General features: G+C 43.3%; 1 protein-coding gene across 14 annotated transcripts in view; it reads right to left on the bottom strand.

Moving 5' to 3' along the window:
• Positions 1-12,895, bottom strand: part of Celf2 (CUGBP Elav-like family member 2) — a 496,258-nt gene that overhangs the window by 153,212 nt on the left and 330,151 nt on the right. For 13 of the 14 annotated variants that reach the window (XM_071599796.1, XM_071599795.1, XM_071599797.1 and 10 more), the window contains one exon: positions 4,854-5,050. In XM_071599796.1, the coding sequence (XP_071455897.1) occupies positions 4,854-5,050 (197 nt within the window). Of the gene's footprint in view, positions 1-4,853; positions 5,051-5,219; positions 5,552-12,895 lie in introns of those variants that run through there. The other variant, XM_027944869.3, reaches the window with a different exon arrangement.

The raw sequence follows: 12,895 nt of genomic DNA, 5'->3' as shown, positions 1-12,895 counted from the left end.
TCCCTAGGACTCCGTTATCAGCTCACAGATGGGTCATCCAGAACCACAATCACCAGGACCCATTGAATCAACTGAATTTAAGTGGGCCTGGCCTTTTCTGCTCTTCAATAGTTCTGCTGTTCTTTCCCCTACAGAATTTTCCAAAGCAGTCATTTTAAGCCTTTCCCATTCTTCTTAAGTCTAGAACTCCACCCGGATTTCTTAAATGTTTATACTGACCATGAAGACTGAACCCATCTGTATGCACTGTCACCTATTTCCCTTCATTATACTGAAATTTTCTGTGTGGTTGCTTCCTTTTAACTGCCCTACTGTCTCAAATTAAGCAACTTTCTACTCTCTTACCTGTATTCTTCCTTCCTTTGCTCTCTTCGAAGATCCTCTTTCTGGTCTTCTTTTACCATCTTTTTATATTTGCACAAAAAGCAGCAGCACCTCTATCTGAGTTTTCTTCTTTCATGACCAGACCAAGAAAAGGTAGTTTACACTCACAGCCCCCATCTCCACGGTTCAATTCCTTTTCCCCTCCTTAACCTCCACTGTTCTTCTGAAATGCTCTCAAAAGTCCTTCCCATTACCAAATCCGATGGCTTTTTTTTTTTTTTTTTTTTTGGCCTGCATCCTTCTCGACAATTCTGTGGCACCTCAGACTCAGCAAAAGCAAAACTGAACGTAGTATTTCTCTTTTTTGTTACTACCATTGCTGATTGCTTCCTTATTTCTTCCATTTAAGCCAAGACCTCATTACCACTGCCCCAACTTTAGCCATCAAGTCCCTGTCTATTTCTGCAGTCCCTCTCTCTGCAGTCCCCTGACAGACTGCATTCTTCTCTCAATGCAAGTCAACATGGTGCACCCTGAAGTCTGTTTTTTGCTAAAGTATGCTTTCTAGATCATCAACTGTCTAACAAAGAAATTTCGATTTTTTATCCTAAGAATTAAGGTCTTCTAAGAATTGGCTCAGACCTATAAATTATAGGCTTCATTATTTTCTCTTCTTCCATTTCATTTCATGTATTTCACATTTCCTCTGAACCCTGGCAGAATTCACAGTCCCCATAATACACCCTGCTCCTCTCACCTGCTGCCCGAGACAGGTCAGTCCATCTACTTGCAATGTTCAACATTGTCTTTACTCATTGAAATCCTATTATCATTTTCAAAGATGCCATCATCCCTCTCTCCTGTAAGCTGAAAGTTATCTGTTCTTTCTCTGAACTTCCACTATTGCAGTATGCCCATCTCTTTGTTTCTCACTCTGTTCTCATGTCTTTTATATTGCGACTGCCTGTGAACTTAGCTTATTGTTCTTACTGGATTGTAAGTTCTTGGAAACGGTGATGATGAGGATAACAAGTATCACAATAACATCTGTCACAACAGACTCCTACCAATTCCAGCTCTGTGCAAAGCACATATTTTCATCACCCCAGAAACTCCATGAAGACAGTTCCCATTTTCAGATTTGATTAAGGAAAGTGCCCAAGGCTGACACCTAGGAAGTGGCAGAGCCAAAAACCTGACTTAACCTGACCTTAGCCTTGTCAGATTTCAAAAGTCATGTTCTTATTCATCCATAGACTCAGCTGAGAACCACCGAGAACCCCTTAAGTCCTAACAGGTGGAACAGTTTACTTAGCCTAGTTCCCCAGGGTTGCTGGGCCTGCTGGGTCAATACAGACATCTACTGGGAGAAGAACTAGCTTAGACTCTTTCTATTAAGGGATGAAAATAGGACCAAGTCTTTGCGCCTACAGATTAAACAGAATATCAAATGCAAAAGCTCTAACTCACCTGGATTAGGTAATAACCTAACTTTGTCTCTTTCCTTAGAACCATCAAGGTCAGTAAGACAATAAATCAAGGCCACGCCAAAAAGTCTTACTTAGATAATTTAAACCACATTTAGACAGAGCCTCCAGTAATTCTGGTTTCTGAAGCTCTGACATCAGCCCTGTGAAAACATGATAATTGTACCATGCTGACAGAGTCAAAATCAATGCAAATTTAGCATCCTACTTTACATATGAACAGGCAAAATAATATATGGCACACATAGGTATCCATGTAAAGGAAGTGGTGGCTGTCTCTACATAAGCGGCTAAGGGCTGTAATCCTCTGAGAGGAATGTCATTATACTTTCCAAATCCCATCGCAACAAATACCTTTACAACAGAGATGTCTGTATAACAAAAACCCTTTCAAGCTCTGGCTGACAGCCCACGTATTTCAAGCAATATTTGATGTGAGACTTGGAGTTCACAGTAATGGGAATTGACCTGTATTTCCAAAGGTAAGATTTGAATGATTTCATCTGTAGCTCCTATCCCAGGATACCCTGGGTTGGAACCCATGAGTACAAAAACTCAACACAAAGAAATGAAATCAACCCCACTCCGAAAAGGCGAAATTCCTTCAGTTCATCTGGGGTAAGGAGGCCTCTGACCCAAGCCCTAAAATGGACCCCACTGCTAGGAAAAATGGGATCGTCCGTGAAGACTGATGGACTATGTTCAAATCTCCACTCCATCTCATGAGATGAGGAAACTGGTCTACAATTCTAAATGCTTTTGAGCCTCATGCTCCTTGGCTATAAAACGTGAGGAAGATCACTCATGCTCAGGATTTCAATAAAACCTATATGACAGCATACATGAGAAGCTCCTGACAGAGGGCCTGATACATACATAGCACATGCTCAAAAAAGTTAGTTCTCTCATCAGGTTTCTTCCTCTACAAGACCTTGGGCTAATACAAACCATTTTCATGAAATCAGCTAGAAGACATAGTGAGTGGAAGTTAACCAAACGTACAGTCTAAACACAGGCTGAGTAAAAGTGTTGCTTAGAAGAACGCCAGGCAAAATGGCAGAATGACTAGACCACACACAAGTATTTACCTGACTAGAAAAAAAGGTTGTCTGGGCCAAGGTGAGACTTGTGTACCTGAAAGCTAAAAAGCAACTAACCAGGCAGCGTTAACAATAAACGAGCTGATTATTTTGTCTGAGGTCATTTTGAAAATTGCTGATAATCCAAAATTCAGAGTCACGTTTTCCTAGTCAAGGACGAGCTGTGGCTGCTGTTCTGGCCTAGTTTTCTTTGGGTGCTATTCTAGGTGACGGGAGGGCCCTTATTTGGGGACTCCCTGGCTCTATCCTGTACATTACACCCTCTCTCCTCAGTAGGATACTATGAAAGTATTAAAACAAACTGTTTTCTCCATTTGGGAAACATGTACGTTTATAGCTTCAGAATATATTTACTAAAAGTGTTCAGTGTTGTTCTAATTTATGAGGTTTTTATTTCTATTGATTTTCAGATATCTGATTTTCTGCTTTTCAAATTACAGGTCAATGAACTTGGAAGTTTGTGGTGACAAAATTCCATGTCCCCCCCCCCCTCTGCCCCCAGGGGGTGATGGTGGGGGTTTGGTATTGGGAATTTGATCCCAGGGTCTCAAACATACTAGGCCAGTACTCTACCACTGAATTATATCCCCAGCCCTACCATGGTCTTTTAAAAACAACTTGGGATTATATGTTTTGAAATAGAAAACTATCATCTTATGAACATAATCTGAAGGCAAGTCTGCTCACCTTTATAAAATAAGTAGGGACTTTTAAATACCTTACAAAGCTCCCCAAAACCCCATTAGACCTAGGGAACTATCAAGAACAAGAGATGTCCCAATATTTCTCAAAGGATGTTAGTCTTAAAGATTACTTACTCTGATAATTTCACGTTGCCAATAAGGAAAGAGCTCACAGAAAAGTATATACCAATATTCATGTGCCCAGCTAAAGTATATACAGACCAAGTAATGAGATTTCTCTTCCGAGATGCAACAGAAAAATAAAACAACAGCTGGACAGAAGTACGGAGGCATAGAGAACAAACTGCGAGATCTACAGGACAGAGAAGCCCTAAGTGGAGAGGTTGGGAGATCAACAACAGAGAAAGAACAAAATTACTAAGGAAGAAGGTTAAACAGCAACAGAGACCAAGTGGCAGCAGAGAGATGTTTTAAATTCAGCTCTGCGCAGAGCTTACAAAGTAGGACCTGAATACACAGAAGCATCCACCTGCTACAGTGGCTTCTGGCCTCTATTTTAATATCTGCAACCTCCATCCCATCACCATTATCTTAAAATGGAGGCAGCAACAACCACCAGATTGTACACTTTAATCCTACCACTGATAAGGGCGTAAACCTCAAGCGTTGTGGAAGGTGTGCTAACTATCTTAAGCCACTAGGGCGCTACTCCCTGGTTCCAAAAAGCACACTTAATGATTTCCACCTAAGCCCCAAAGCATGGATGTCTCTCCTAAAAGTGAACCCTTTCTTCTCTGCACCAGGGCATTGCTCTAACAGTTGACAAGGCATTTCAAGGTCCCCCCGGGCTGTGGCAAAGTGAAATACAATTGTAATTACACAAGAAACCACGGAAAGGTAGCACAGAAAGAGTTAGCTCCTGAAATACAAGGCTGAGAAACACTATTCCTTACAGAAGCTGCCACCCCGCCCAAGAAGAGCCCGTGCTGCCTCGAAAGTGACCTCAAGGGAGCAATCAGGTGCCCGGACAGAGGCGCAAGCAGCTTTCAGGCCCTCCCTCCCGCATCCCACCTGTCCCAGCGGGCGGGCGGGAGTGGGGGGAGGAGCCGGGAGGAGCAGCCGGAGCACAAGGGCTGCCAGCACCAGCTGCTCCCAGCCCGCCCTCCCTCCCTGCTGCCCTCCCTCCTGCAGGCGAGGGCTCTGGGTAGCCGTGGCCCGCCCAAGATGCCCGCGACACCCGCGACGCCCATCTGGGCACCTGGGAGACCCCTGCCCCGGGAGCCCCGAGCTGTCTGTACCTTTACTCTGGGGAGGGTTCTGACTCCGGTCCCGGAGGACGTTGATCTGGTAGACGGCTCCATAAGGCTCAAAAAGTTCTTTCAGCTCCTTTTCCGACCACGACCGGGGGATCTGTCCGACAAACATCTTAATGGCATCTGGGTCTGGTTGGTCTGAGTGATCCAAAGCTCCGTTCATCTTGTTGGCTGTGCCGTTACTGTCAAAAACGGAACCGGGAGCCAGAGTTAGGGCTGCAGGGTGAGGGACAGGAAGAAAAAAAATAGTAGGGGTGGGGGTTGGGGAGGCGGAAGGAGGAGGGAGAGGAGCACGAGGAAAGTGCCTAATGAGTCGTAGCAATTTGATGAACTAAAACAAAGCAGAGGCACCATTAGGTTGCTCCTCGGCAGCGGCACGGGGCTTTCACTGCGTGCTGCTGTTCAGCATCGCTGCCGGAGCACAGGGCAGCGCCCCGCTGCCTGTCACCCAGGGCGTGGACATCTCGGAACCCGGGTCTGGGAGGCAGCTGCAAGTTAAGTGCAGGTCTCAATCTGCAAGGCTGCCATCAATGCACCGGCAGTGTTATCTGCTCAGCACTGGCTGGGAGAGAAAGGCAGGGCTGGATTTCTGCTGGATTTCTCTTCCTCTCCCCCACTCCCCGCCCTCTTTTGGAGGTTTTTGGAAGAGAGGAGAGAGGTGGTAATAATAAAGTCACATGGATAGAAAATGAAACACTTGGCAGTCCGTCAGATGACTAATGCAAGATGCTAGTGATGAATTTGCAGAGTGCGCGAGGCATCCATGTGTGCATCAAATTAGTACGTTGTTGCTGCTAGGAATGGAAAGCGCTCCAGCAAAGCAGCTCTGCGCAGCTGATTGGCTGCCCACACCGGAGAAAAGGGCCAGAGCTGGGAGGGGGCTGCCCCTTTAAAAAGCACATTGTTTATGGGACCCAGGCACAAAGGGTTTAATTCAGACAGGCAAAGAGATCTCAGAATTGCCGGCTTTGTGCTGGGGGAAAAAAATGCAGCCCCAGAAAGTTGAGTTCCCACTAAAGGACACTGAATATTTCAAATCTTTCACACTCCATAAATTGCTCTCTGTATATCTGACTTCCAGATGTTGCACTTAAGTTCTAAACAATCACACGTTTGGGAGAGCAGGGAGTAAAAAAAAAAAAAAAAGGGAGTCTGTCTTTTCTTCTCCAAGCTTCAGTAAATATTTGGGGCTGATACAAAGAACAAAACCATAAGCTTTCACATATCAGTCTTCCTCATGTTGCTTCCCAAACCCCCATTTGGAAGAGACTGGATCCTTTCAAACCTGCAATTCTGGCCATCACCATGCAATACAATAAAGATGTTCCTTTTTGACTTGGACCCCCCACACCAATTTGAGCTAGAGTAAATAACAAAGCAAAATCGCATACCCTTTTCTTTTCTGTCCCGCCTACCCCCTGACATGGCTCCTATGCCAGCTACTCTGCCAAGTGAGAAGACTGACTCTCAGCAGCACTCAGAGCAGAGCTGTGCTCTTGGTCTAGGTTCTCAGCCTATGAAAATACAACATATAAGAACAGGTGCAAACCCAGCAGACACCATATCTACAGAGCCTGGTCCATGACTACCCCCAGCCCAGAAGCTGAAAGATCAGGAAGGGGACACGTGGACTCCAACTAAACTGCAAATGGCAGGTGTGAGTTCACTGTACCCTCAGGGAAAGAGTAAGAAGGTACTGAAAGATCTTAAGCAGAGTTTCTTATTTTGTTATAATAAAAAAAAAAAAGAGTACTTTAAATCTGCTGCGGATTTAGGTTAGTCTTGAGCCCTTATAAAACAGAAGGAGAAGAAAAGCAACACTAACAGTTAAAAGACCCGAACCTTATGGAAAGGAGAAATCCTCAATTAGATTTAACAGAGAGAGAAAAATGATGTCAAAATACTCTTCACTAGGTCTTGACTTCAATTTCTACTTCTTAGCCTTCTATTTTACCATTTTATTTATTTATTTTTTATCCTGGAGATAAACAATCAGACTGTCTAACTTGAAGCATTTTTCAGAGCTTCCTCTAATCAACTTTATTGTTATAAAAAATGTTCTGCTGAATAAAATATTGAGTACAAAATCTTCTTTCAACAATTTAGGTGTAATGTAATGCTTGTTTATATTGGAGCTAGGTCGTTTATCTTGTTCTTATGCACCTATACTTCTTTTCCAATCACTCTTTGAGAATTCAACAAACACTTTAACCCTGTGGAGCCATGACTGCAGAGGGGTGGAGGTGGCAGAGCCGCGGGGCAGCACAGAATGGAGTGTTCACAGCATGCTGAAAGCGAGGAGTGTGGCAAGGCTTATTTGTGGGACAGGAAGAACTCGTGGTTATTGCTGTTGACAACCAGCTAGAATGCAAAGAGGAAGGCAATGCCACAGGTCTCAGCTAACAGAAACCGGAAGTTCAAAAATGGGACTATTGCAACTTATCTGTACAGACCACAATTAATATAACGAAGGAGTCAGGTGGCAGTTTTCTTGTCCGATATCTAAACTTTGATTTCTAAAGCAAACATTCCTCGATGCTTCTCCAAATATGTGGCCTTTTACATTTTCTCAAAATACATAACTTTATCCAAGACCCTTAAAGGAAGGAAAGCTGAGATGAGGGCTCAAGTCTTGCACAAACTCTGATGTTTATGTAGGTAAGTGTGTATTTTATCATCTCTGTCAGAGGGCTGCCTGGAGATTTTTTATCTTCCTGAGGCAGTATACTGCAGTGGCTAAGGGCATGGCCTCCGATTGCTGGGACTACCACTTCCTAATTGTGCTACTCTGGGCCTCAGACCCTTCATCTACAAAACGGGAAGAACAGATTTCATCTCACAGAGTCACAGAACACAGCACAGAATAAGTGCTTTATAAATGTCAGCTATTTCTACTGTGAATTCCTTCTTTGTGGAAGCATTTGAAACGAGTGACTTTTCAATCCTAAATTTTCACAATATAGATCCAAACACAATACATATTGAAAGTAAGAATAATATGTTATTTTTATATACCAAATATGGTGCGAGGTACTTGATGATTTTAATTTTTCTAGCAACTCTCAGAGAAAGTATATTTTTCAGTTGCCAATAACCAAGAAGTAAGTTCCTCTCCAAAGTTGACTAGCTTATAAATTGTAGAGCTAGAATTCAAACCTATGTCCACTGGGTCCCAAAGAGCAAAATATTTCTAATCCACCATGTGGCAAAATATTCTATTCTGCCTGGCTTGTGTTGAGAGTAAACAGCTCGTGGCAAATCCATGGGAAGAATAAGCCAAGAGCGAGTCCTACCAGGTCCCTGGAATTGCTGCAGAACAAGAGGCAGTCTAAAATGGGCATATGTGCCTTTGTTCTCCCTCTGTGAAAGATGGTAGAAGGTGCCAAATTTAAGGGTCCTTTATGTTACTTTAAAACTCTGGTTTATCCAATCAGCTCATAAAGATGTCTCTCATCTCCACGGGTCCCCTTCCTCTCTACTCCCACACAGTCAAACTCATGAGCATCTCCCATCCAAATCTATGTTCTTTCCTGTTTGCCTTTTGGCAAATAACTATTCCAAAGATTTACACCAAGTGCTCAAGGCAGGGCAGTGCCGTAAGTAAATCCAGCCATGATTGTTGTCCAGATAAATTAAAACCACCACCACACCCTCCCTATCAGAAGCTGTCACTTGGAATTGGTAGTCATATCCCACTGTTACTGAATCCCCTACCCTGAATTCTGCCTGTATTTCAACAGTCTGGTTAATTCTGCTCTAATCTACCTATGCTCCTCCTCCCAGGGACTCAGGTTTCCTGGCTGATGCTCATTTCTAGTGGAGACTCACTGACTTCTTTTGTCCTCATGGGGGTATGGTACAGAAACTTCTAAGCAAGATAGAAATTATGTGTTTCATAGCAAAACCTTTGGGAGTATTTGCCAGAGCCCACAAAGAGGTGATTCTTCATGGACAAGTAATTTTGGGAACAGATACCCTAAATCTCAAAAAGATCCTCAGTCAGACCTCTACCTACAAGAATCTAATTGGCTTAGAAAATTAATACTAACTCACTTCTCATCACTCCTTAGCCATCCTTATCATCCAGCCCAGTGCTTTTTATGGTGCAGAAATGCAGACTGAGCGACTCGAGAGGCTGAGGCAGCAGGATTGTGAGTTCAAAACCAGCCTCAGCAACTTAGGGAGGCACTTAGTAACTCAGGGAGACCCTGTCTCTAAATAAAATATAAAAAAGTGCTGGGATGTGGCTCAGTAGTTAAGTGCCCCTGGGTTCAATCCTGATACCAAAAAAAAAAAAAAAAAAAAAAAGAAAGAAAATAAATGTAGATTGAAATTCAACTTAATACTTATCAATAGCCTACTCTTTGCCATGTACTTGACATACAATGATCACAACAGTTCCAGTTGGAATCATCTTCATTTTAGGGATGAAGGAACTGGGAGTCACAGAGATACTGTGCCTTTTCCAATGTCACACCCTTAACAAAAAGTGACTGCAGAACATGGGTGGAGAAAGATTTAAAAGCCAGTCACCATTCCCTACTATTCCAGGAACTGGGATTCTCTAGCGGGATGTTTCCTAGGGACTTGGTGACCACTCATGGGCCCTGGACACAGACACCTACACCTCTGCTGGCACCTTGCCTGTAAATTGCAACATGATCCCGAGTGCCAATTCTGCTTCTGTTCTCGGCAAGGAGCCAGCTATAAGGCTCCACTAGGACAGATGCCATACGGAACTGGACGATGTGTCAGAGAGCACAAAGCCAGTGGGTATTGTTGGTATCGGTCTCAGAGCCAAGATGAAAATATGATGATGTTGGGGAAAATGAGCTTACTTTTGCTTTTAGCAGTGCACTGACCTACTTCCCTACTCTATTTTCTAGTAAAAAGAACTAGATCAATAGAGGATATGCAAATCTTCTGAGGTCCCTCTCAAGAAGTGAAATTAAAAAATAATAATTGATTCAACACATTATTATTATGCATTCCAGGACAATAACTTTTTATAAGGCCTAGTGATTTGTAGGTTTCCTTTTGGAGAATGGTAACAAGAAAATTGAGATTTCTCATCTTTCATCTTGTCCTTGGATAACTTTCTGTGTTGTATTTCCTTTATCTATACAAGGGCAAGAGCAACAAACTTGCAAAATGGCTGAGAAGTGCCAACTGGCCATAAATGATTATGTTAATGCTGAAAAAATGACATAAAATGCCTCCTTCAGCATATATTCTAAACTAAAAATTATACAAAAGGTGGGTTGTCTTGGAAAAATTCTTTAAAGATAGTAATCTCTCTGGCAGTTATCAATAGTCTTATTACGCTAACATTTTTTGTTCCTTAGAATGTCCTGTATCAGCACTCTCCAACTCAGTGCCATGATGGAAATGATCCGTATCTTCACAAAACAATATGGTAGCCACTCGCTGTATGTGGCTACTAGGTACTTGACATGTGGCTAACTCAAGTAAGAAACTCAATTTTTAGTTAATTTTATTTAAATAGCTCTAGATGCAAATATACTTCTCCCCCATGTTTTTCTCTTTTAAACATTGAGTAAAGTTGAGATTAACCTCAACATTTTTCGTGGGGAACTGTTTTGCAGAAGTAGGAATGCAGTAAGTAGGAATGCAGAAGTAGGAATGATCTGTACTCCAGTACAGGTCAGTAGATAGTGGGCTGGTGGGCCTGGGTTCTTGTCACAGCTCAGCATCCATTAAACTGTGGTATCACAGGAAATCAGGTAACTACTCTGGTTCCTCAGTTTCCTCACTTGTAAAATGAAGAGACAGAAGAACTTCCATCTGGTTCTTAATTCCTATGATTCTGTAGTTGTGGTTTGGACACAGAGATTGACTTATGGAAGAGATAATTTAGGTAATAAGACCAGCTGCCTGAAACCTTGGTGTGATTCCCCTTCTGTGTCCAATATGTTCCCCGGGTTCACAGACAGCTCCATGCAAGTCAGAGAGTTGACAAGGTGTCATCTACGCTGTGGAGAGCAACCCACAGGATCAGACAGAGCTGTGAGAGGTCGGCAGCCGTGGGTGTTGCCAGAGAACCATCTTTCTCAATCTGTGCCAGGGCTCTTGCTAATATCCTAGCCGCAGTCCTGTCATTTCAGTCAGCTGACAAGCAATCTTTCAAAGGGCTCAGGAGTCATTTTTTAATATCACTTGTACTTAAGTAATAGCACACAAAGAACAGGCTTTGTTTGGTTATCACAGGAAACTATCCAAGACGGAGCTGTATAAGGCAAAAGCAAAAGAAAGGACCTGGCAGTGGGCCTGCTTGCCTCTGGCGGGCAACAGGATGAGCCCGGAATTCATCAATATTAACAGTCTTCTACCTTGTCCATCTTGGTGGTGCTGGTTATTTAGGAAGAGCGTGCTTTTCCCCATAGACTGGCTACATGGCACCTGGGGGGCAGGCAGCAGCTTTTCCTACCTGATCCTCAGGAAAACACGAGAGAAATTCTGAACCGCGCCACCCTGGAGAGGCTCACTGTCCTTCCAAACTTAGCCCAGCCTCTCTGTTTAGAAAGAGGAATCAGCTGCCCTTTAACCCCAAACTCTGAGAACTGCAAGTCCTTTTTAAATGCACCACTTGACAGCTATGTGAAGGAAACTTCCATTTTCCCCGATGCCTCTCAACAGAGCAGTTTGCTACTGGTCAGAAACAGCTGTATCCTAACTGCAGTGGGATCATGGGTGGCTGATTTTTTTTTTTTTTTTATAAACTCAAAACTCCCTGGATATCAGTTATAACAGCAATAAAATGTGAAAATAATGATGCTCCTGTATTTACCTGGGAGGTATTGCTGCCATTTATCTTGTGTAGCAAAATCTTTTGAGTCACAGCCACACCAATTAGGGAATGAGGCCCCAAAGGTCTGAGGTGAGACGGCCATGCATCAGCTAGGGAATCCTCATGGAAGATTAACTGGAGCAAATAATACCCTAAGTACCTGAAAGAGGCAAAACTCTCCTCCAATGTTCAATTTGTAAGTAAATGAGTCTGTGCTCCTCTCAAGGAAAGGTTCAAGGTTCCTTAAGGTACACATACACATAATGTGCTCAGACCTGGACTTGGATAAAATGTGAAAGAAAAAAAACATCTGCAAGAATGTACCAGACATCATTTTCTTTCATACACGACTAAGAAAGGGCATGTTTGAGACAGGCATTTGGCTAGATTACTGGAGTTAAGGTTGGACTGTGTTTGGTTGGAGGTCTAAAAGCTATACATGTATTTACCAGGGTAAATTGTAACCATGACTCACAGGGAACTGCTCCTATGGAAAATGTCACAGAACACGAGTGTGTGGCCCCACCAAGTAAAAGGGAAACCTGATTACCTTATCTCAATTTGACTGCTAGTAAAAAGCAGAATACTGGAAAACCCCCACAAAGAAGTAAATTTGGAGGCATGCAGGGGGTACCTGATGGCTGAGCATGCCTGGCTGGGAAGGCAGAGGGGCATCCGTTATAAAGAGCCCCACCCGGGAAACTCATTTCCTTCCGTGATTTATCTGAAATAGTTCTGTGGACCTCAGGGTCCAGCAGGGGGCATTTGCACAGGAGGAGGAGGTGCTTCAGATGAACATTTAGAAATGGCAACTGGGAAATAATCATCGCAAAGAAGATTTATAGAGGCCTTCACATTTTCACAGGGATTTAGGGCATACACCATGGCGAGGACACCTGCCCCCCGTGGCTGAGGCGATCACAGCCCCCACTTTACAGATGAGCAAACTGCTCCTGGGGCAGATATAAGGTGCCCACCTGATCCCATTTACTTGTCCCAACCTAAATATTGCAGAATCTGCCTGCGTGCTGTGAGGAAGTGATCGGAAATGGCTCTTTCGGATGATTGAGTGGAGATTAGCTTGGTCATCAATTAACTGAAAAGCGAATCATTACAAAATGAAGACAAATGTCGCGGGAAATTCAACACGGCTCACGCTTCCCAAACACTGATTTTTTTTTTTTTCCCCAACAAAAACGTACCCCCACCCCATTCATAG

Source organism: Marmota flaviventris, chromosome 12 (genome assembly GCF_047511675.1).
Source record: "Marmota flaviventris isolate mMarFla1 chromosome 12, mMarFla1.hap1, whole genome shotgun sequence".
In the NCBI taxonomy this organism is placed as follows: domain Eukaryota; kingdom Metazoa; phylum Chordata; class Mammalia; order Rodentia; family Sciuridae; genus Marmota; species Marmota flaviventris.
Note: the sequence above shows the minus strand (reverse complement) of the source record. Positions and strands in the feature narration are given on the sequence as shown.